The sequence below is a fragment of the Struthio camelus genome, chromosome 15, assembly GCF_040807025.1.
Source record: "Struthio camelus isolate bStrCam1 chromosome 15, bStrCam1.hap1, whole genome shotgun sequence".
NCBI lineage: Eukaryota > Metazoa > Chordata > Aves > Struthioniformes > Struthionidae > Struthio > Struthio camelus.
The window spans coordinates 182,941-209,359 of NC_090956.1; the positions used below are offsets into that span (position 1 = coordinate 182,941).

Here is a 26,419-nt window from a genome sequence, read left to right on the forward strand (position 1 = left end):
TTTTTGGCTAAAACGCTGCTCAAAAGAATACGCATTTTGCATCGGGGTAATAACTGGAAAGTTAAGCAGCTAGAGAAGGAACACAAAGTAACAACTGTGTCTGTGGCTGCATACACTGAGAGAGGCTAGTTAATCCAAGTCTCAAAGCATTCGGAGAAAAAAAAAACAAACATGGGAGAAGATGAAGATACCCTAACACAGGTATGTTAAAATTCAATGAATTTGCAGAATATAAATGAGAACAGTTGAAACAAAGAGATGAAACGTGGGTGAGGCAGAAGCTTGTGGCTGAGAATGAAGCATATGAATGGCATGCAGAAGACAGCAAGCCAGAGATGTATTATTTTGGCAAAGGTGACTGAGGAAAGGAGACAGACTATTGGACGATGAAAAAATTACATAGCTGAAGATTCATGGAAGGACGTGCATAGAGTAATGGGAACATGAGTAAATGCAGAGAGCTGGTAATCTAACCAAATGCTGGGGCAACACAACAGCAAGAAAGATAAAGAGGCAATGGCAAGTACGGAGAAATGAACAACACTGAGATGAAAAATGACACTCAAGGGAAATACTGTATCACACTGAATAAACTGCACTGTGGAGGTTAAGTACATTTGGACGACGCATTTGGTAACAAATAATAAAAAGTTAAAAGAGCAGTGAATAAATGGAAGGGAACTGCAAAGATAGACAGGAAAAACAGTGCTATCAAAACTGAACGTGTCGAACCAGAAAGCAGAAAATGGAGGTAGAGAAACATAGAAGTAGAAGCTCTCTTTAGAAATTGGACTCACACTCACCAAAAAGGCTGAGGAGCAGCTTATTTCCCCACTGAAATGTTAGGGAAAGATAAAGCAGAGGAATGACTGATGACAGTCCAACAGACAACAAGGCAACTTCAATGAACACATAAGAACACGGCATTGGTGAATTAAGAAAGAATCTATTTAAAAAGTTATACAGTTTCCCTCAATGTGGATCATCCAGAATCTTTAAGGGACTCATTCTTCTAATAATCCTTACAGATAGGGAAACAGTATTACCACATTCTAGAACTGGGGACCTCAGCAACAGATAGTTAAGCAACTGACTCATGGTCAGAGGAATTTTATGACCAAGCAGAGAACTGAGGTTAGGTCTCTCAAGCCCCAAGGTTTGTACTATAACTATGTCATCCTTTTCCTGTAGAAGCAAACAAAACAGTAAGATTCTTTCCCAGTATACTATAACAGGATACGTGAAAGACGTTTTGGAGAATGAATAGGGAGATTTTGTTTTGAAGAAATAAAAGATGTGGGGAAAAGAAAGACTAGTTTCAGCACTATAAAAACTACTAAAATTAAGTTAACTCAGAGACACTGTCTGACAGTGATGAGAACGAAGATAAAGGAGGGCGCAGAAAGTTTATTGCAACAGAAAGAAAAAAGTACAAACCACAGAGGAAGATATGTTGCTGCGACAGGGAAAAGGGGAGAAGGAAGAGGAGAGGGACAGATTACTTAAATACTAAAATAAAGCAGGTTATAGCAGATGGTGATGGTGAATGAAAGCAAACAACAGAGCTCAAGAATTAAACATGGAAAAACAGGAAACAAAAATGCTGATGAGAAATTAGGAACTTAATATTCAGAAAATGAATAATGGAAGTGCAGGAGACAATTCAGCAGGTAAGTAATCAACTGAAAGAGGGGCAGAACATTTTGTCAGAAACCAGGAAAAGGTGGCCACTTAAAATAAAACTGTTAAGTAGAAAGTATAAGGAAAAGTAGAGACAATTTTTGCATTTTCGTACTTGAACAGCAGCACAAGTAAAGTCTCACTGAGCACAGAACGGAAAGTGGAAAAAGTATTACTGAGAGTTCCAATGACTCTCTCAGAAAAATTCTTCTAATATGGAAGTGGATTCCCTGTGGCTGGAAGGCATATTAGGATAGTAAGTGTTTTCAACTGTACGTAAATCATTCATGACAGGCAAAGAGGCTGCTGGGAGAACAGATGCTTTTGTTTGTCTCTCCTGAAAGCTTCAGAAGTATGTGACACTGAGCAAAAAGACCAACTGGACTTGACTCCTGAGCAGCAAGAGTAGCCTCCTAAAAAAAAGGCAGACCTTTTTCCTCAGAACTTTACAGCCAGCAGACTTCTGTGTTGGAGACTGAAGATGAAATGTAGGCACATCAGTATCTATATTCTTGATCTACAGGACAGCAGTATGAAGCTACGTGAAAGAAACTCAGGAGTTTTAACACCTGCACTATTTATTGGCAATTCCTTTAAAATATAATTTTAAATATGTCCTTTTATTTGGTTTCTAACCAAATAGTATAGACTGACACTGCTGGAAACCTGGAACCGAAAAGTCTATGAATAAATACGTATGTACTTATGACTCTGTGCTGCAGATGAGGTAAGAAAAACTCAAGTCAGCAGAAAACAACAGAGACGTAACTACCTTAACATATTATTTTGGAGCATACACAGAATAAATATTACCTACCTACCAAAAGGGTCTGTTCCAATTGAAACTAAAAGGAAGATTAAAAAAGCTCTACAATATGTCTTTTTCCTTCCTCTCCCCCAACCCTAGTTGATAAAACTAGCTAATATAGACATTTATTACTCTTGTATTCAAGCACCTCCCTACTACCAAACTGCATATACTGTATCATTGAAAGAAGCTTTTAGTATAAAGCATGTTAGGGTGGGACTTAAATTCATTTTTAACGTTAACAAATTAGGATAAAGAAGAGACTTGGAATCAGGTAACACCTTCCGTGAATGATACCTTTCCTAAAGAAAAAACAGACATGCAAATTAACACTGTCCTGTAGTTGTATATTTGATTAATAGAACTCTTCAGTGTAATCATATGATGTTCCTCATTGTAGCATCCAACATATTGCATCTAAAGACCAAGAAACGAGGAAAAAAAACATAAGTAACACATAATGAAATCTGGTGACCAGGGAAGACATTCCATTAGGTTTCAGAACCAGTTAAATATTACTGCCTGACATTTACTGTAGCTGTGATTTTTTTCCCATTTGCTTAAGTATACAGAAAGAAAAAAAAAAACAGATGTTTGAGAAATAAAATAAACAATTATATATTGGCACAGTGATCATTATTAGTAACTTTTCCAGAATTATTTACACTTACATTTCCAGACTGCCCACTGTTATTTGTAATGTTGTTTGTGGAGTTAAGACTGCTGCTCCATTCATTTGCAATTCCTATGCTGTCTGCTGAAAACAGGTGAGCGCCTGGCTTTGACTGACAGCCAGTTTGCAGTATGACTACATTCATGGTGTCCTCTGTTGAAGGAATCCCCAACAAATTACACACAGATTTGATATTTAGCTGTGTGAATTTAACAAATACATACCTAATACCAAACACAGCACCTGTCACATGAAAACATCAATCACACGAAAAAAATCTTTTTTTGTAATAAAAAATATAAACATAAAGACAGGCAAGGTAAAAAATAATATAATTCACTATTATGTATTTGTGACTACTAACAAATGTGAACTGCTATAGTGATACTCTTATTTACTTGAGCCATCAAAAATTGGTGGGAGGTAGATCCAAATTCCAATGTTTTAATAACATATTAAGGAAATTTAGATTTCTAATTTTACAGGCAAATGATCAGTTAACAAAAAATGTTTACTTAGTAAGCAATTGCAGTTTATTATATTCCTCACCTCATAATCCATGCATACAGCACATCATAGTAAGAAAGTCAGGACTGAAAATGAGATTTCATCAGCTCTTAATCAATTCTACAGATACCACAAGATTTTTTTCACCTCTAACCACTACTGCACTGCTGAAAGGGTAATAATAAACTATATTTAAAATCCCAATATGAATATTTTTCTGCTACAGACCATGAGATGTTCTGATAAGAGTGCACAGAAGTACAAGCTATAGTAAAAAAAAGGATGGGAGCATGAGATATTTAGACACCTATCTTCAGTGGAGATATCATAGCTGAGGATTGTTTCCAATTATGTGGGATTTTTTTGTACCTAGCATTTGATTTATCACAACTCCATGCCTTTTATGATCAAGTACCTCACCAAATATTTCCACTATTGTATGAAGTAAAAAAAAATAGGGAATTGGCACACAAAAGAGAAAGAAAAAAAACCTGTAGTAACTACCACCATGTACTCAGGTCTAGTTCAGTCACGTCCAAAGAAACAGAAAAGGAAACACTAGGGATTGCAAAGAGAATGTCACTAGTCCCCTGCTGTTTTTCTGACAGGATGAGTGTGCAAAAAACAGTTGGAGGAACAGAAACTGATGCACTTACCTACTGTAATCTACCCTCACTTTTGCTAAATATCATCTCATGGTATACCTGGTTGCCCAGATCAAGTCCAGTCAGCCATCTTATGTCCAGTCAACCCCCATATTCTTTTAGGAAAAGTGCTATTTGATTCACGCTCTCTTTTAAATCTTCATTAGCGTTCTTTTCTTGATACAACCACATACCTTCTCCAATATTTTATAAATGAATGTAAGTACTTATACCACTCTTAAAGGGTAGTATTAGAGCGCCTTCCAAACATCTCAAAATAGAAATAATCTCTCCTTTGTCTTTCAAAGGTGTATTGAAGAATAACATGATTACTTTTTGTCATTCTGCCTCCTGACAGAAAGTCAAAGCAGCACATTAAAATTGGAATGTGTGTTCCTACATCATTCTAATTCATTGCAAGAGTGAGCATCATGTTTCTGTCCAGTTCCACAGAAGTTACAAACTCAACAACGTAAGGCTCCCCCAGCTTAACTTTATTTTCCCAGTGACCTACAGCTGTTGTAGGAGGTTGCAACTAATGGAAAAGCAGCAGTCTTGCGTGGTGGCCTAGCTCATAGACATCACTGAAGTTCATGGAGATTAGGACAGCACCCTCAGAAAGACCTTTAACTATCCACTGCCAGTGCAGTGATGCTTCAGGTACTGTGTATCAGTAGCCTAGGATAATATGTAGAAATAGGATTGTATTCTTCATGAGACAGAACTTTCCAGCTACATAGCCTCCTGAGAATTTGCACTAACAAGGCCTGGATCTTATGAATAATCAGAGTTACCATGGCCAGGTTAAGTCTGGCCTAGGGAATTCAATCTTTCAGAAAGTCAGCAGCGAGTAATTATTTTTCATTCTTGCAATCATGGCACAAATAGAAGAGAACAATCTTGGACCAACCATCTGAAGGCAGATGCCTTAAGTAACAGAAGTTATTATACAGGAGGTATGTTCTTTGCTAATTCTTGACAGCAGAATTTCAGTTTGCCCTTGTTTCTGTTTCAAAAAAAAATTTTTTTAAGATGCCAATTCTAGTCAGGCAGTAAAAAGCAGACAAATAAGTGCAACAAATAGGTGCTTATTATTTTAAGAGCTTATTGAAGTGTCACAATACAACCTAGCCACCCACTCTTTTGCAAAGAGAGATATGTCAGAAGCCACCATTTCCTTATTTTTCAGAATCTGATGCCCTTTCTCCTATTACCAGAAAGGGTCTTTGGGACTGCACTGGACTTAGGGCTTCAGCCAGTGGAAAAGTACCAATGAGTGAAATTTAACAGACAGTATTATCTGCAGCCAGGGCCACAAGGGAAAACCAGTCTGGGGGAATAGTAAAATTCCTCATGGCCTTCACAAAAGAGAGAGAAAAGGAAAAAAAAAAAAAAAAAAAAAGTCAGCTCATTCTCAAGAAGTCATTGAGGGAAGACCAGAAACGCTATTGTAAGAGAATGTGTTATTCCCCAAATTATTTCATGCAAAATGATAAAAAGGTTCTGAGAAACATGTATGAATGGTGGGATTAAAGTTACTGCACCTGTTCCACACAGCTAGGCCTTCAAAGAGACTAGCTGTAAAACACCACACAATTTGGGCTTCAAAAAGATCCACAAGCCAAATGTTTTGTGCTTTTCATACTGATGATAAGCTCTACTGCTGTGAAGCCATTTTCTCCCCCTCACTGTTATTACAGGAAGCATACCAAGCATTTTATTCTGTGATCACAGGAGGGGGAACATCAGAGCTGCAGAACGAAGCTTTAAGCTATTGCCAACAGCAGAAAGAAACTTGTGGTGATAGTAACCCGATATCTAACTTCTGATGAACTGTTCCGATCACCAGAGAGACAGGGGATGGGTACTGCTGCAAGATTTCAAGTTCATTTGTCAAGACTTCTTTCTCAGATATTCTTAATTCTAGTTGATACAAATCAAAGACTGACAGAACACAGTGGCTGGCCTGAATAAATATCTTCTGAAGGGCATCACAATTCTGTCTAATGCAACTATATGGAGAAACTTTTGTTGCTTCTTCTGAATTAGCACTGCTAATATGTTCCAAGTCTCAGGAATGCTCTTCAAGAGTTCTGGAGATTTTTATAGAGTAAAAGAATTCATCCTAAGGAGTAGAAGAAGGGAGGAGGATTAGCAGCAGATCGAAAAGATATCCCTTGGGGAGAAAAGTTTGGACTTCCCTTCAGCACTCTTCTGTAGCTTCAACCCGTACAACTCTCAACTTTTCCTTAGAGATGGAACTCTTTTCCTTGTAATTGTCAGTGAGGGCTTCTGGAAGAATGATTTATCTGATGGGAATCAAATGTCAACTGGACTGTTAAAGATACTAATGATCAAGACGCACGTGAGAATATCAAGATGGGGTCTCCAAAGAACTTCAGTCTCCTAGAGCTCTGCTGAGTATACCCAGTACACCATCCATGATGGAGAGACAACAGGAGAGACAGTATTTGGTATGCTCTAATGAGCAAAACACAAAAATTGTAGTCTTATCCCACAATAATTTTGTAGCATGTCAGAATTATACCATGCTGCATGTTTGCTGTGAATTTCTTTAAACCATACTCCTTAAGCTTTTCCAAGAAAGGAAAATATTATGCCACACAAGTGTCTCAGAGACAAGCACTGTGGGCAGCAAGAATAATATTAGGCATGCCTCTCTTTCCTGAAAGTCTTTTGGGAGACAAGCGACAGAATTAATAGTTGTACAGAACATCACATTTGCTTAGATAGGTTAGACAGAGAGAGAAGACTGTCAATAATTATCACGACAAAATCACAAATAGCGGTTGAATCACAGAAATTTGGAGGTTCCCAAAATCTGTAGGGTCTCTTATCCCTCTTTCCAGCTCTTGTAGCAGCAGACAAAAAGTTGGGACCAGATCTTAAGTTATTTTCTTTTTGAATAACAGATTTTAGGTTTTACTGATAGAATAGGCTTTACTGACAACATACCAAACAAAAACTACAGAGGCAAAAAATTAATAATTATTAAAAAAATAAAAACTTTTACGTATAAGAAACAAGAAACACCGAAATTCGTTGTGGTCTGCTTTGCATCACAGCTGAAAAGACGGCATGAATAGTTGTTGTAACAACTCCACACTTTACATTCTGGAGAGCAGGAAGGGTGTAGGGGTAGCCAAAACTGACGCTACTATTAGAAAATATATGATGATGGATACCCAGAACAAATCTGCATAGATGAATACTGAAGAACTCAGTGTTCTCTTGGAAAAAAATGGTCCCTCTTCCCTTTGGGTATAACAGCTTGAGTACAGTGAAAATGTAAGACAGTTATAGAGGAAAGAGCAAGAGACCTGACATTATGTTCTTTGAGTTCTTTTTCAGAGTAACTAAAGCCCTAGTCCTGCAAATACTTGCAAGCACTTTTGGATGAAAAGTATCCTATAAGTTTCAATAGGACAGCTAATAGTATGTTTATAAAAGTGAAGCATGTCTGTACAAATTTGCCAAATCAAACCCGAAAAGTTACAGGGAGAGACTGCATTTGCAAGGAAAAGCAATTTCCATTTTTAACGCTGCTGCAAATTCTATGAAAAAGCAGCAAGCTCCCATACTAATATTCTGTATAGGAAACCACGGAATGAGTTTCTAAAAACAGCTGACATCTAATACCTTCTATGCATTAAAATTAATGATTTTAAGTTGCTTGTGTTACTGATGCTTAGAAATGAGGGTGCACTTTTATGAACACTGATACAAAATAACAGTTCTCTTACTTACTTTTGACATGGGCAAACGCGCAAAATGGACCACGTGGACAGTAACCTGTTTGGCGCATGTCATTGCACTTTGTAGATTTATAAATCTAAACAAAACAGAAGGGTGGTTAACCTAAATGTATTTGTTACATAAAAGCAAAATAGTTAGAAAATTTTAAAAACTTTAAAGGAAAAATACTTAATAACGCTACATATTACAAGGTTTTCTCAGAAAATTCAGTTCTTCTGATAATTTTAAAAAAATCAAATAGAAGAGTAGAATCTTTTTTTAAGAGAAGAGAATCTTAACTCTCTTCTTTGTAACAATAGATATTAACGATAATATTTCAGAAAAGCAGTATTTAAACTGCTTTAGTTTTCTATGTGGTACAGAAACTGCTGATCTTGTATCTCACAAGGTTGGTAGGAAGGGCTGACCTACTGTCATGTAAGAACACTATTAAGAATCTATTTAAAAGCCATAGACTTTTGAAAATTTAATTCTGTGGATTGGCAAGTCTATGGCAAATAGTACAGGGATCTTTTTTATTCCCCAAACCTTGGTATTGCGGTCTTTGGCTCTCAGAGTCAGTTGAGGGATTCATGGCTCGATAAATAAAGTTTCTCAGTCCAGAATGACACTTCTTTGACACTTCTGCATAGGTTGTGTAAAGAAAATGTTTTTCTTGGACTTCTGCCTTAGAGCAAACATGCAAAATGAAACAATTCATTCAAAATCAAAAACTAGTTCTGTAAGCTCTTTATTTTAGAGCACTTTAAGTATCTTGCGATTGAGAAATAATTTTGAATTCAGGTTGAAATTTTAGTTGCTATATTCACTGCTAGTTCATGCATAACAACCCAAAGATCGGCCAACAAACCAGAGCAAGATACTAAATCACAGAATTGTTACTGATGCTAATCATTCTATAAATAATTTATTTTTCCTTGAACACTGCAAAAGAGACAACACATCCACGCTACACAGAAGTATCCATCAAAATGATATACTTTTCAAATGAAACAGGGGGACTGATCTTTGCACCTTTCCACCAGTCTCACTGGGAACATTTGTGGATACCATACCTGAACCAGGAAATGAAGCTGAGCCAGTCCTCTTTTCTTCCCTTGCTCTATGATGATTGTTAAATATAAAACCTCACTGCTGTATACGTCACGCTTATGACGCAGGAGAAAAAAAATGAGAAGCACTGACTTCCAGTGGTTTCAACAAAACATTTGTAATTGGAAGTTCAATTTTGGTTTGTGGTCCTAGCCTCACAAAATATCCTTCCTGATCCTACGAACTACACAAATGGTGTGGAGTGCCTTCTGGTAAATTCCACAGCTAGAGGAACTGATAATATAGATAAAATAAAAATACTATCGAGGCAGAGCTGACAGTCCAGTATACACCTCCAAGAACCAATCTAGAGAGGGACACATGCCCAGTAATACGACAGACAGACAGCTAACTCGAAGAACCAAATCATTATGGAAGACTAACTTTCCAGCTATAGACAAGAACAAAGCTGCTATTTATTAAGAGTAGAATCCAGCCATTCCTGAATTTGATAGGCAAGAGATTTCTGCAATTTCTGCAATAGTCACTGAGCAAAGAGGCAATGACAATATTCTTTATCTGAATTTGGTAAAAAGTGAGGACATGAAAACACCCCATAAGAGAAGATAATGTTTGATAAAGTGGTTATGAATTCAACTTAAATTAAAGGACATATAAAAATAAGGCTGTACCAATGTTCTTGATTTCGAATGAGCAGACTGAGGAAGGAAGGCAACTGGTTACCATCATCAGGTAGACTGAATCCCATTATGAACTGAATAAAATGGGCATTTTGAATCCTCAAATCAAAGGTGCAAAAGCTGTATGGAATTTCCATTCTAAGCATACAAACTGGATGAAAACCAGAGCTGGAGCAAAGCAGGGGAATGAAGCTGAATAAAAACTCCTCCTTTCAGGGGAGGCATGCTGCTAATTTCTGTGAAATTAAATGCTAAAGCTAAAATTAGTGGAGATAAACAGCCATATCCCCACCAACTATTTCGATTCCCAGTAAGAATTATGTTCAACACTACAACAAAGATAGCACAGCTAATAGAAATGAGCAGACAGAGATGACTACAGCTAATGTAGGAGCAAAACTGCCTTCAGTTCAGGGAGAGGAAATGAATTAGGAAATTGTCACCTCAGGATTTTTAAAGAACTGGCATATAACACTAATGCAGTTGGCAAGTAGTTTTAATAAACCTGTCACATTGGAAGTAGCACATATGACTGAGGTATAATACGTACAGCATATATATGTTTGAGAAGAACAGAAAGAGCTGATTCAGGCCGCTACAGGCCCACTAATATCCTCTGTGTCATAATTTAGACTAAAGATAGAAAGAAATGGGATAAAATTAAAAGCACATTTGGCAAAGGTATAGAATAGCTGACACCATGTAACTTTGACAAATCAAAGATTTTCTATAAAATGGAAATGCAGTCCTTCTAATAAGGACTTCAATATAGGACATGAAAAGAAATCTTTAATTCAGATAATGAAGATCATGGCACTGCTCTCTTCCCTAACTTTTCACTGTTATATTCAAACACTTGACAAAGTTACAATGACTTTGTCTATGGAGGACTCTAAAATCACCTTGTCTTTCTTGAGTGCCTTATTCAGACACTATGAAAGTTTTCTGCTATGTCCAACACCTACAGACCTATTCAGTATCGCTCAATTATTTGCAATAAAGTTTTCTTTTTTGTACTTAGAATAGAAATTTACCCCGAGTTATTGATTAAATGCAACCACTACTGTGACTTTATTGCTGATCCAAGAAGTTAGGTAAAAAACAGAATATGTTTATTTAAACCCAAATCTTATATTTGGACAATCAACATGAGAAAAGAATTTTCACATGAATCATGTGAAAAGTCAATCCAACTATTGGATTAAAGGCATCAAACTATTATGTCAAATTTTATTAAGTTAATTCATTTTTCATAAGCAGTGCAATAAAATTCCTATCAGTGGAAACCACAGCAGCACAAATAATTTTTTAGCAAATTTTATTTGATCAAGTGAACACCTCAACTACTGGAAGTGCTGTATGAATTTTCTCTCCAAATGTCACACATTTTTACATAAATAATATCTTTAATCAATAACCTAATCTATAATAAATTTTGAATCACTAAAAATAAGTAGAAACATAGTTCTCACCTCAGGATGGAACTGTTGCTCTGTACGAGAATGACAATATTGACAGCTATCCCCACTTTCACACCTTGAAGGTTCACCCCATTCATCTGCATGTTTTACATTGGGGCAAGGAGTGGACCTAGAAAAAAGTGATGCCCAGAGCACATTTGTATCTACTTCCTAGCAGAAGTCTCAAAGAACTTCTCACTACATCTCAGAGTCTTAGCTCCTCTGGGATCTAAAAAGTTAGCAAATTCTGAGAGGCCCTGATTTTTTGGAAATTCTTTGACAGAAGGATGAGCTAGCAGAATTCTACCTTCCTTCTGTCTGGTGACAGTTATTCACAGTCCTGAGACTGTCAAGCAAAGCCCATCAATTGTAAACCTTATACCATGGCACAGAGAAAACAAAAACAATGAAGACACCATGGGTTCATTCCCAAACTAAATGACAGACAGCATGCATTAAATTCTGGTCCTAAAATTGTTGCTCAGGAATGGAAAACTATAGGAAAAAATAAAAATAAAGCCAGAAATTAGAACCGATCCTTTTATAACAAGGAAGATACGACCTACAGATTCCAAAATTTTACTAAGAAACGCAGAAATTGTTTTCATTCTTCACAGGGAAGAAGGATATTTTCACTACAGTTTCCTAGTTCTCCTCTTCAGGACAGATGCTTTGTTTCCCAAAAAAGTTTTAGTAAGGCTATTAAAAAAATGTATTTTTATTCCTTTAGGAATATCCAGTTGTATTACAGAAGAATGCAACAGCTCACTCCATTAACAATTGTCTAACTGACCCAAGAGTCAATTCTTAATATTTATTTATATACCTGTATTTGAATTTTCTGGGATTTCGTCTTCTATCTCGACTGTTGTGATAGTGAGGACATGCATAACCCTGGCGGCAGAGTCTGGGTGGCTTGGTACATTGTTCCGTCTTGTAGCCAGCTAATACAAAATTTGTGTCTGTAAACAGATCAGCAACGAATAGAAATGAGTATTTACATTTTACATTCAAAGTACTTTTAGTGAGATTAGGTATTTCGCTGCTTTCGGCATAAAAATCACGATTCACAGATCCCTTCATTCTTACAAGCTTAGACTGAGACCTGAATTTTTTGCAATAAAACAGTCTAACATACATACATGCAAAGCAATCTTCATCACATTTACACTCAATAGCAATAGTACACAAATAAAGAACTAGCAATCCAGTAGTAGAGGAAATTGCCAGAAATTCTTATTATACGCATTTAACATTTTGAAAATGAATACCTGAAACTATGTTATTTGTTTTAGTAAAAAAAACCACTGAAACATTAGAAAATTTTATATCTAGATTTCTCTTAAGCTAGTGCTGATAATCCTTATTTCACCAAAATTGCTTTCATGTTAAGGACCTCCAGTAAGATCTTGCTGGACAAATTCTAGAGCCTCTCTTCCACCGTTGCTCTAAATGTAAATTTGTCTCTAAATCTTTGATTCCAGGAAGAAGGAAACAGGAAATGACAAATGGGGTTCTGTCTAGAAACAGAAAAATTCAGAAGAAAAATGAAGTAAATAAATAAATTAAAAGGTAAAATTTAGCTAATGGCCAGAATTAGTTTATGAAGAGCGAATGATGTCAAACCAATCTAACTTCCAAAGGCAGGACAATAAACGGAGGCAAGACAGAAGCAGTTGATGTCATATATCTTAACTTTAACAAACTTTAACAAACCTTTTAACCTGAGCTCTCAAATAAAAACTACAGAATATAGTAAGACTCCTGTAGGACTTGTGGAAAACTAGCTGAAAGCCCATTCTCAGACTCATTAATGACGCACTTTTAAATAGGAACGATTATTAATTAACGTTTCACACAAGATATATTATTTGTTCAGTCCTTTTCAATGGTTTCAGTAAAAACTTAGGAAAATAAGGCTGAAACCACCAGCTATATCAGTAGTTTCAATCCCCAGCAATTACGTTCAATCCTGCCATACTTCAAAGTATTGACAGAAGCTGTACATTGTCATATAACATCGACCCACCACAGTGCAAGAAATGCAATAAAAATGTTTGTGGTTTGTCAATTTTGTTGTCTTCTTACTTTGAGCACCCAATATTTTTTGATCTAGAGCTGACAATCAAGTGCTGTCAGTTACTTATACTTCAACGCTTGGAACTCATCCTCTAGTAGATTTAATTTTATAATCCTTGCCTCCACTGTATTTTTTTAAATCTTTTAACTCCCTTGAATCCTTTGCATTCCTTAGAGACAGAATCTTCACTCTGACCCTTTTCCTGTGTTATTGTCCCCACATGAATTTTTGAAAGCAACTGTACCCTGCAGTCTCTTCTAAAGCAAAATTTGGGCAAGAGCTCTAATAACATTCCATTGATATTAACATTTGTGTCTATGTAATAAGGAAGTCTAAATCAGGAAAATTAGAACCAAATTTTAAAGCCTAAAGAAAACCAGTATAACTGGATTTACTTTAAGTGATCAGATATAATGCTTTCAAGACATTCTCACATCTCAATAATCTACTTAAATATTCCAGTTAATATTCTACTTCATTCATGTTAGTTTAGGAACTAGTTAGTTTAGGAACTAGTTTAGCAAAGAACAACTGTCCATTAAAAAATGAAGATTCTAATCATTATCATTTCTTAGCACAAGACAGAACCCCCCCTGACTTTTAATCACATTTAATCAATTGACACAGTCTAGCAACACTTGTATAAAGTACATGAAAAAAGATTCACCAAACATTTTCAAAACAAAACATTTTCAGTATGCAATCTGAGTATAAATGTGCTGGACTGTACATCCTGTTCACAAGCATTGGTATCCCTTATATAAACTCATTCTTTACTCTGTTAAAAAAAAAGCCTTTTGAACAGTGGAAGACACAGGATCAGCAAGTTGGATTATACACCAAAAGAGAAACAGAGAAAGGAGACAGACTTATATAACCTTACCCTGCCACCTTGGATCTTCACTAAGGATTTTCTCAATCATTGCTTGGCTTGCTAAAATTCCTGGTTGTAGATCTGGAATGCCTTCATTGCATCCTTGCTGCCCATTCTGTAAGGTTTCCTGTGCCTGAAGTTCTCTGGAACAGGAAAAAGAAAATAACACTATTAAACTCTATAGCTACATTAACCATCCCCGCCACAGGTAAGATCCTGTCCTACTTTATCCAAATTTTATCATTTAATCCAGGTCTTAATAAGCCTAGATTGGAGAAAAAAAAAATTGTATTTCAAACTGTTACTTGTGTTGAAGCTGGCTAACAAATCCCATGGAATAACCATGTCATACAAATCAAAGGGAACACAGGAAGGGATACTGGCATTATGTACACCACCAGTGCTTGTACCAGCAATGCCCATCTGCACCTCTGCATGCTGGTGTGTTGACATCTTGAATGTGTTATTAATTTCTGGAATTCCCCTTGCACATCGAACACAGTAGAACTAATAAAGGTACAAAGAGCAATAAAGAGTGATCAGAAATACAGAATAACTCCTCTGTGAGGGAGAATTAAATGGCTTAGCACTCTTCACCTTGGAAAAGGGATGCCTGAAAGGAGATATAAAATGAATCTATTGAGTCATAGAAAAGTGAATGAGAGACTACTTTTGGCTCACAGTACAATTTTGCTAGAAAAGTTTGTCAAGATGTTCACGAGACCTAGTAACTGAGAATAACTATTATGAAGAAAAGGAATAGCTCCTCTGCAAATATTTACAACTTCACTGCAAGTAAACAACCACGATCTTGGTGAAAGACCACTAACAAACTGAAAGATCTTGTGCTGAAAACACTACCAAAAACCTGAGATAATTTCATTACACCACTCTCACAAAATCAAGCTGTACAGAGGCTCAACAATGGCAAACTAATACAAAGGATTCAAAGGAAAATTATAATACTGTAACATAATTATATTAGGAAGACTTTGAAGAAATGGAAAAACATGTTGAAGAATCAAATACAAGGGATGGATCTATAATATTCTTTCCTCATCATAACCAAAAGCCTCCATCTTCATATGGCACTGCTAGACAGAAATATTTAAGGAGCTTACCTCCTATTCCAAAATACCCTTACTCAGAGAAGGATCTCTGAATAGGAATTTGGAAGGTGTGGTGCTTTATAACATAACTAGTTGTGATATCATTTACATACCATTTCAAGGACTTCCCAGACCCCCAAGTATTCCCCTTTGAAAGAAAATGTGAAAGGGGAAAGAAAGGTCCGAAGCCAACTCCAAAAGCTTTCAAACTGTCAAAATCTTTCTTCTCTAAATACAAAAAAGGAGCAGGCAACGAGAATGAAAACAGGTAGTGTTTTCTTTTAGGTGGATGTGCAGAAGGACAAGGCTCTTAACAGGAATAAAGTTAACGTCTGCATCAGTGATTATCCTGCTGTTTCTCTGTTCCTTCCTTACAGTGAAGAAACCCTAAGATCTGTGGCCATTTTAGAGCAAAAAGACCACATTCTCCTCAAGGAAAACATTTCCTCTGTTTGCTTGGACTTCCTGAAGAATGCTGGGTGTCTGAAATTAGAGGAAGAGTTTCACAGCAATGGCATACAACTGGTTTTCACAAACATCAAAGTCTGGGGCAGCCTATTTGTAGGTTCTAGCCATTGAACGGGATTCCTACCATGAGTGTCTTCAGTTCCTCCTGATGCTTTATATGCAGCCAGTCACCAGTAAAGAACAGCCTAACGTATTAAAACATATTTAGAGAACAGAGTTTGATAACTGGTCACACTCCTCTGGTGACTAAGAAAGGAACACACTACATGGCCAAATTCACCTTTTATGGTTTCTTTTCATAAGGCTAGTGCTAGGGCTCATGGGCTGTTCAGACCTCTCAGGGCTGCTTTACCTACAGAGGAAACAGGAGCACATTATATCTGGCTCAAGCGTTGACATCTCTTTCCTAGGATTTAGTACTCTTAACTCCAAGCAATGAAAACTGGGCTACGCCAGAAATATTTCTGAACTTGAGAAGATCTTTACTAATAAGCATCATGATTCTATCTGCTAAAGGTATGTTAGACAACATCTAGCAACTTGTGTTTTTTCTTCTCAGAATTATTAAGGTCAGCAGGTCAGTTCTCTCCTAAAACTCTTCAAAGTTTTAATGTTACAAATTACTTACAAATAGAAGTTGGTCATTAACTGTATTGTCTTCTTTGATCTGTACAATTTGATACATTTTTAGAATCACAGGGAGTTTACAACTTTATTAGAGATCATGCTCAACATGCTTGGGAAAAAAAATCAATTTTTAAGGCATCTTACTCAAGCTTCAAATCCAATCCACGCATTACTTTTCTAAGTTTTTTTTCTTCAGTATCGCTATATATTGGTTCCCCATTCTAACACAGCAAGAAAGATTACAAAGATACTGAGTATTCTGTATTCGGACTAACATGGCATCATACTGCATATGTTAAATGAGGAAAGTTTAAAAAAAAAAAAAAAAAGAAGAAGAAAAAGGAAATGGGCAGATGTCTTATAGAAGAAGCGTCAGCTATCTGACTGAGGAACATCTCTTGGAAATAAAAGCTATATATAACTAAATAGTACATGACCACACAATACAGCAGTGAATTCTGTGGCAAAATATGAATTTTACATGAAATAACTGTGAAACTACTGAAAAGGTGCTAACTATACTAAAATAATTGTGGTAAAGGTTAGGTTGCAGGGAGAGCTACGATGCTCTAATAGATGGTAGGGAACACAGGATAACACAAGAGAGAACGTAACATACAGCCATACCAGCTCAGTTCAAAGGTTCATCTAGCCTGGAATCGTGTCTCCAACAGTGGCCAATAGCTGATGCCTAGGGAACAGTATAATAACAGGGCAAGTATATAGGGATACTTCCCCAGAATGCTCTTCCAGCCTCCAGTCAGATGCTCGTCACCCTCCAAGGCCTCAAAGTTCTCTGGGAATTGCTACCCATTCCTAGCAAGAGTATACAGATCACTTTCTGTAACAGGATCTCCTCTTTCACCCAACTATAATACCTCACGACAATATGCTTATTTCCCAAGCCTCAGTCACAACTAACACTCATCCCTACCACTACCTTGATTCACAAAGCATCTTCTTTTTATGGTAGCTTGCTCATATGTTAGAAAGACAGACAATAATACTGGTTTCTTACACGTGGAAAAGCACAGCAAAATTCAAACAAAAGTGCAAACGCAGCAAGCAAAATGTCACACAGGAGCTGAGATGCTGAAAGATGGCAGAAAAATTATTATTTTCTGAATGTAAACACTTCAAGAAAATTTACGAGGCATAAACGACAAAAGGCAGATGGTCTTTCATCAGTCTTGAGAACGACATATACGGCTCCTGAAACTGCAAGTGACAAAACCTTAGTATTTGTATTTCCCAGTGTTTGTGTATTTGTAATTTGTGTATTTGTAATATATTCTTATATTTACAGTTATAACATAAAGTATATTCTATTTTTCACTGCAAAACATACCACATTTTCTGGTATGAGGTGATAACAGACATGTGGTACTTCCTGCTAACTAGGCTGAAGAATTTGAAACACAACTACCTTATGTCATATACTGGTGGTCTAAGGTCATGTGGCCCATGAGCAAAGGCACAGTGAAGTCCATTCTTCACACAGTGACCCCGGGCATCTGTTTCATGAATGCATGTTCCAGTCTTGTAATATCTGAGATGATACTTCCTTTCTGTATCTCCTGTTGTTCGATGCAGGTAAGGGCAACTATACAATAGAAAGATAAAAGTTAGATTATTCCTTTGAGTTTTGTTTTTAAGCGTTTAGCTCTGAATTATGCTATCACTCTTCTTATTATTGAACTTCTAACAAATAATGGGCAGAATTCTTCACATAGAAATCGTCCGAAACGTATTACCATTGCAGTACAACTTCAAAATGAAAAATCTTAACCTATTTATTATTCTCTGCAAAAGTTAAAAGAATTTATAGCAAAGTGGTTCACAAAGATATTATTAATAAAACTAGTAAGCACTCCAGTAAGCAAGCAGCAGCATTTGCACTAAGGAATAACATCTTCTGTACTTATACAGGCTCACTTCATTTCCTCACTAAGTGGTATAAGAAAATTGTTTTTTAGTTTTTTTAAAGATTGTTATAGTCACATAAAATCAAGGGGTACGTGAAGTACAGTGTTGTTGCTTTTTGCCTGCTCTTTGTAGGCAGGAATCTCCTTGAACAACCTGAGAGGAAATCTAAAAAAAATCTCACTGTTAAAAGGAAGAGAACAACTTCTTTATCCGCAATACATCTCTGTAGACATGCATTGAGTTAAGGTCTGTACACTAAAATGGCTAGCATCATGTATGGATTACAGTTTCAACAACTACAAAAGTAGTAAACAAATGAAAAAAATCACAGAAAATATACACAGTCATGCCCGTTCTCCCACAATCTATTTCAGTGTGATTAATGTTGATCTCTACTGGGTTTGAAAAAATATAAATCTCCAAAGACTGCTCTCTTCCATCCCAAAGTAAAAAGCAGCTGCATTAAAAGTCTCGGAGTGTGGTACAGAATAACAAGTGGCAAGTCCCATAGAAATAAGTGATTTTGAATGGAGGGAGAATGGTGAAGTACTAAGCAGAGTTTAACCCTCAGAAGAACTGATGTTGGCTTAACCTTTATTTATCACATTCTAAAAAGATTAGTTAGAAACTAGAGTAAATAAATCAAAAAATATTTGCAAACATTCGCAAATATTTGTAAAACATTTATATACTTAAAACAAAAAGATCTGCTGTTCCTTCTGTGCTAGCCATCTACTTAAGTTTGCTAGTTCCTGTGGCTTGCGCTGACTTCCAGGAATTGATACTCTTCATGTTTTCTGAGAGTCAAGTTGCTTCCTTTTAGGAATTTAAAAACAGCATTCTCTTAAAAAAGATAAATGGACCGCAGCTAGTGATTTCACAAAATCACAGAATCGTTTAGGTTGGAAGGGACCTCTGGAGATCATCTAGTCCAACCTCCCTGCTCAAGCAGGGTCATCTAGAGCACATTGCACAGGATCGCGTCCAGGCGGGTTTTGAATATCTCCAGCGAAGGAGACTCCACTACCTCTCTGGGCAACCTGTTCCAATGCTCTGTCACCCGCACAGTGAAGAAGTTTTTCTCAGGTTTAGGTGGAACTTCCTGTGTTCCAGTTTCTGCCCACTGCCTCTTGTCCTGTTGCTGGGCACCACGGAGAAGAGACCGGCCTCATCCTCTTGACACTCCCCCTTCAGATACTTGTACACGTTGATCAGATCACCTCTCAGTCTTCTCTTCTCCAGGCTGAACAGGCCCAGCTCTCGCAGTCTTTCTTCACAGGAGAGATGCTCCAGTCCCCTCATCATCTTTGTAGCCCTCCGCTGGACTCTCTCCAGGAGTGCCATGTCTCTCTTGGACTGGGGAGCCCAGAATTGGACACAGTACTCCAGGGGAGGCCTCCCCAGGGCTGAGTAGAGGGGCAGGATCACCTCCCTTGACCTGCTGGCGACACTCTGCCTAACGCACCCCAGGAGACCATTGGCCCTCCTGGCCACAAGGGCACACACGCTTAACTTGTTGTCCACCAGCACTCCCAGGTAGGTCCTTCTCGGCAGAGCTACTTTCCAGCAGGTCAACCCCCAGCCTGTACTGCTGCATGGGATTATTCCTGCCTAGGTGCAGGACCTTGCACTTGTTGAACTTTGTTGAACCTCAGGAGGTTCCTCTCTGCCCAGCTCTCCAGCCTGTCCAGGTCCCTCGGAATGGCAGCACAGTCTTCTGGTGTGTCAGCCACTCCCCCCAGTTTAGTATCATCAGCAAACTTGCTGAGGGTGCACCTATGGGATTTGTACCTATGTCTCTTTAGATCTCAACAAAATTAATTAGTTGGAAGGTAACACGTACCAAGTTCAGTGTTTTATCTCATTTTGTCAGCCTAAGATGAAGCACAGTCTAAAACTAGGATTTGAAAGTATTTTATCCACACCTCTTGGTTCTACATGAAAAGACAGACAGGATGCAATCTTTGTTGGACTTGCTTTGGTGCCTCAGTGGAACGGCGTGAGAAATGCTTTGTAATATATGAGTAGCACTGATGCAGCCCTCCTATTCTGCTAGAATTGCTAAAGAGAAAAAGAGAAAACCCACAAAAGTCCCTCAGATACTTTTGCCAGCACTGGTCCTGTACAGAACTCTAAACAAAATGAATTGCAATCTGAGAATATTCTACTTATTGCTGACCCTCCTGCCACAGGCACAATTTGTACAGGGGCTAAATGGAAAAGCAGACTAGCAGATCTCTCACTCATTTACACATATGAACACACTGTCATATTCTTATGCATAATGTTCATGCCTGCATTTCCATCTACTTAAGTTTGCTAGTTCCTGTTGGAAACAAGAATTAAACATCTGAACTTATCTCCCATGCAAGAAGTATACAGGTGTTTATATCTCACTGCCTGTCTTTAAGTCCATGGTCCCTTAGCAGAGGCCAAGCATTTGTGCTGAAATATCTGGATGTTTTCCCCAGAGACATCACATTATCAGTGGAAGTCTCAAGGAAATGTTAATGTCTTCAATTATTTTCAAATGACTGTTTAAAAAAGGAAGAAAAGAGAATGCAATAGAATACGGATACAGCTTGTCAGACAAGCTAAGCACCATTTGTTGTACGCCATGTGAGAGAGGGAGAGATACTCAGGTCACAGTTTTCCCACAAAAAGACAAAATGGATTCTAAAGACAAACTGGGAAATATAAATTGTGTTATACAACTGTAATTTCTGCTAAACTAACCCTAGGTTTGTTTGGCCTGAGACATGATACTTTTACTGAAAAGGGAACTTTCCCACTGCACATTTTGCTTAAGACTCCCATAACAGGGGAAGTCCTCCTTCAGACGCTAATGGAGTGCTTTAATGAGGCTACACAATGTGACTGAACACTTTGTTATCTGAACTTTATCTAAGATTTGTAAAGAACTAGATAAGATCTAATTATACAAGGTGACTCAGAGGGACTAAAGAACATGCAAAGCTCATACAGTAAAAACAATGATTTATCTATTTTGGACATGTATGTTATATGATACCATACTAACACGCTATTAACCACTGACACCTTGGTGATCAGCTGTTGTTCATCCTAGGACAATTAGTCAGAAAGTCAAAAACCCCTAATAAAAGCAGGTGGTACTTACTCACATTTAGTATCAAACTAAGCCAATGCATGGAGAGAACTGAGGTTCAACTCAATGTTTAATGAACTATAAGGATGTTCTATCTTAGCTTCAGGTTATTAACGAAATATTTTAATGGAGAATAAACCACCGTAATACATAGCTTTAAAAGGACTAGTATTTTGATTTTAAAAGGTAGATTTTAATTATCATCTGAGCACATGGCTGCAAACTGATAAACTTGCTCTTACGTGCCATACTTTGGTACTTAGGCTGTTCAAACATCATTTATTCCCAGGAGAAAATTTAAAAAAACAAAAAAAGGTAGAAGAAAACAAATTGTTTCCCAGGTAGAATAACAACTCTATTTCACCTCCCACCTTAAAAGAATTATACTGAATACTAACCTACTAACCATGAATCAGTGAATGAACTGTATTCAGTTTTGTTAAGTTGTATTAACTTTAAGTTGTATTAACTTATATAATGGAGATATAGCGTTTTAAAATTGAAATCAGCTCTGTTTTCTGCATCTGCATCTCACAAAGTAAAACTGGCAATATAATATTCAAAGTAATTAGATGGATATATTGTGAAACAGAACATATGTTCACAAAATCTTAAAAGAATAACTGATAAGCGGAAAGCATGTTACCTTCTGTCTCTTTTTTAATTCACAATGTCATAAATATTCCAGAGGTATTCTTTAAGAATAAAAAAAAATCCAGTTTAAAGGGTAATTTTAAGTTCTTAAGTATACGAAAACAATTACATACCTCTACTTCTGTTTAGTCTTGAGGCACTGACATTTTTTCCTGTGATCACTCTAGTTGCTCTTCCATAACAGACTTCTCTAATTCTTTCACTTAGAGCAGTGTTACAAAACAGATGCCAATATTACATCCAGAATAATCTTCTCTTTTACAATCTGACATATCAGTTGACTATAATGGTTCAAAAACCTGCTCTAGCTCACCCTGCTTGGCCAGGGAGGTTGGACCGGATGATCTCCACAGGCCCCTTCCAACCTCAACTATTCTGTGATCTAAAATTTCAGGCCTCCTTTCTTTCCAAGTTGAATTTTAGGAAGAAATATTACAGTCAAGCCTGGGTGAAACCAGCAATTTCTACTTTAACTCTCCTGAAAGTATGTTCCTGAGAACAATTATGGGTGTCATCATTTTATGTTTCTGTTAGTTCTCTAGCAACTCACGCCTGCTTTGACCTAACTGTGTATTCAGGTGAAAAGAACAGGGAAAGAGAGACATACCTAAACGTCAAAAAGGCATAAGCATGCACACAGATAGCTTAAAACAAAGGTATCCTGCCACTACTGTTGCTGACCTATCTATAAGAATTTGGAGTTGCTCCAAATAAAAGGCTAAATTTTAGGCAGAAGAAAAAACAATGGCAAAACAGCATTCTTTTGCTGAGTTTTGAAACAAGAATGCAGCCACTCTGTAGGCATGTCCTCAGAAATGTTGGTGCTTTCCTCTGTTTTTTTCTCTTCTGCTACTGCAGGCATGCTTTAGTGTCTTCTATCTTTAAGAACGTTACCTTTGACTTCTCTTGCCTTTCCCAACTATTTGCTCTATATGCCTTTTATTCTCCTAGCCTCAAGCTCTACTCAGGATCAAATCTAAAATTAAGGCTTCCACAGTCCAGCTGAAACTTCTCTCACGACTGTCTCCAATAACCTTATTTTATAACTTAATCACAGCAACAGGATTCTATCTTCATTTTCTTTATTTAATTCTATCTTCACTTCCTTAATTCACTGGCTGCTTTCATCTACTTGCTGTTTCTCCTCTTGAAACACCGTTCTCCTTTGTTTAAGGGAACTCAGTTATGGTCTCATTTTCCTCTCAATCAATGTATCTTTTAACATCCACATTCTCTTGTGGCCTTTTGTGAGGGGCCTCACAGAACTCTAACCTTGGTCTCTGCTCTTCTACATATGGGCGATTTCACTGCAAAATACAAACTTCACAACCACCATCTCTTGCTGATAACTCACAAATCTATCCGCTTAATTCAAACTGCAAGTACAGCATGCTAAAACAGAGGCCTGAGTCTCACTACCAATCTCATTTCTGGCAAGTAGCACTACCACTATGCCAGATATCATCATCATCCTGTTTGTCATTTAGGCTCATAACCTGGGAGCAGTCTTCAGCAACTGTAGGATACAGCCTTTCCAACCTAATCACAGCACAAAGACCGTTCAGGTTCCTATCTCACATCTCAGGTTGTTGAAACCTCCTGTTCTTTGCTTCTAACAAATACAATCTTGCCCAGCTAATATCCTTTCAAAACATTGCTTCCTTTTTCCTCCTTTAGCATCTTTCTATCTATCTACCACTCAATAATTAAAGGTCAGTTTTTGTCCACAGTCAATCCATGCACAAGCGTCCATTATTCTCTTGCTGATTTTAAAACAGTAATTGCCCATGCTGCCCCTGGGGTTGGCAGGAGTGCTTTACAAACATCTGAAAAGGTACTTTATTCTCTTGTAAATCATCCCTCGTAGATATTTTTTGCTGTCTATATTACTTAGGCATGGTACCCAATATTGTCACACTGCCTATCGCATTTGTTTACCTTCTCTTGTTATCTCCTTTGTTTAGATTGCAAATCCTCTGGGAAAAATGCATCTTTTTCTTCTGTGACTACAACATCTAACACAAAAGATACTGATCCATGACAAGTGCAGCTAAACATTACAGTAATAAAAATAATTTATCTTCCATTTTTTAAAAAAGGTGACTAGCAGAACTACATGCTACCTGTCTGTTTCTCTACAAATCTTTGTCAGAAGTCCCTCTTGCTTCCATCACTGCAAACGAAGCTAGCTACACTAGGACATATGAACCACAATATGCCCAGCAACTCTATATGCCTGCCTGCTTGCCTGACACACCATACTATTTGCTTATTCTCATTTCCACAAAGCCTCTACCCCTCCCCATGTTTACTGGAGACCTTCTGTAGCCTTTGTCTAGATGACAGACAACATGTGCTGTTACTAGTCCATAGAGGTACAAATACCAACTGGCTAGCCAGCGAGTTAAGAGTGACCTCCTTCCTTTACTTTTTCTCACTGGAAGTATCATAAAATGGTCATTTTGGTCTATCTAGCCACCATTTTCACAAAACTTACAGAAACGTAATAACTTGGAGCCATCCCCATATAACATAGTTTGCACATACTGGTCAACTTCAAAGTTGTCCAGCGAAAAAGGCAGCACAACTGCCAAAAAAACCCACACAGCAACAACAGGAACAACAGTAACTGAAAACTCATCTTCTTATCTTTATGCTTTAAAAACAGTCACAATGCAAAATCATAGCTTTGGTAAGATAAAAAATACATGCTTTTATAACAGCATATACGCCAAAAATTGGCAAATCACTTGCAGAAATTGGGTCTCAAATAAACTCCAGAAGATCTACCAATCATTTTCGCTCTCTAAGGAGAAATTAGTATCTTTTCATAATGTCATTGATAATATTATAAATTCCTAAGATTGAGAGAAATCACTTACTCATCTCCATCTGGGCAGATTCCTGTAGTCTCATCATATTTTGTACAATAAACATCTGGACTGTAGTTAAAAGTCCCATCACGCCTTCGTATAGGTCTACGACGACGCTGATTTAGGAAATGCCAATGAAAACAGGTAAATGGTCTGTGCTGGGTACACTTGTGCTGCAAAAATAGGGGGCACTGCTCTGTCCTAAATTCCTTTAGATACCTAAAAAAATTAAACTGTGTTACAAGTTTATCTTATTGGAGGCACGTTTTTTACAGTATTAACAGGGCACTTGACAATTCAGTGTGCATAGCCCATGAAAAATTGTACAAAAGTACCTGCATACAATTTGAGTTCCTATCCACAATTTACTGCTTAGCTGCCGAATACAACTGACTTCATTTTTAATGACAGATGCATTACTAATAAAACACAGTAAAATACTTGGACAAATTATATTACTATGTCATATAACTGAACTAAATTCAAATCAATTAAAAAAATACCTACAGTATTTAGAATTCTTCCCTGAGTAAGCACTAAATAGACTATAAATACAAGTTACTTGAATGAGCATTCATATTGCTTGCTACCATACAAAACAGTCCTACAAAGGCTATTTTTAGCTAAGTACCACATCTGATTTAAAAATTAGTCCTTAATCATAATATTCCCAAAGCGTGGACACAGAGTTAAAAGATGTTCAAGAAGGTTTCAGATGCTACAAGAAGATTTCAGCAAACTTATTTTAGGGATTGTTGTGCTTCTTTTGAGACAGTTTAGGGTCTTTGAAGGTTACTCAGATGTTAGAAAAGCGTTCATTCATTGGGACCTACAGCATAGGAGCTACTCAGGAACTCTGATACTTCTTTGCATAGCATACCAAGATGACGTTAGACTGGGCACCACTGTGGCATTTATCAAAGGACGTAAGACAGCACTTCTTCCTGTTTCAGTTTATGCATCTATTAGCCTATTTAACAAGTTCATTACATCACTGAAGTTATGAATTTTGGGGGGGATAGATGACCAGACAGGTTAGGGCAGGGAGGGCTTTACAGAAGAACCTTAGACTTCTCAGAGCTCTTCAAAAGGGATGAAACGTCTAGCAGTTTACAGGGGATTGACCAGGTAGGAGAAGAGAAGAATGAGAGAGAGGAATATTGGGGCATCTTTTAATTCTGAATTGCTTAACTATGTGTGATTACATCCCCTATATGCCAATTTATGGAGCATATCCTGAGGTTTAGAGAAAAATCTTTAAAACTATATAGGATTGCAAGGAAAAAAACTGGGAATAGAATTTTGGATGTTAAGGACTGTAGCAAGGACTGTAGCAGTATCTAGGTAAGTGGCTAGATTCATATGCTCTTTCCGAGACTGCTGGAAATGGGATATTACA

The 26,419-nt window shown here is 37.2% G+C and overlaps 1 protein-coding gene across 14 annotated transcripts in view; it reads right to left on the reverse strand.

The window, feature by feature from the left end:
• UNKL (unk like zinc finger) overlaps positions 1-26,419 on the reverse strand; it is a 63,382-nt gene that overhangs the window by 36,133 nt on the left and 830 nt on the right. For 8 of the 14 annotated variants that reach the window (XM_068908057.1, XM_068908049.1, XM_068908055.1 and 5 more), the window contains exons 2-8: positions 25,030-25,239; positions 17,867-18,043; positions 14,246-14,379; positions 12,109-12,244; positions 11,295-11,412; positions 8,081-8,165; positions 3,160-3,314 (exon numbers count right to left, since the gene is read on the reverse strand). In XM_068908057.1, the coding sequence (XP_068764158.1) occupies positions 3,160-3,314; positions 8,081-8,165; positions 11,295-11,412; positions 12,109-12,244; positions 14,246-14,379; positions 17,867-18,043; positions 25,030-25,239 (1,015 nt within the window). The remainder of the gene's footprint in view (positions 1-3,159; positions 3,315-8,080; positions 8,166-11,294; positions 11,413-12,108; positions 12,245-14,245; positions 14,380-17,866; positions 18,044-25,029; positions 25,240-26,419) is intronic. The other 6 variants (XM_068908056.1, XM_068908058.1, XM_068908051.1 and 3 more) reach the window with 3 other exon arrangements.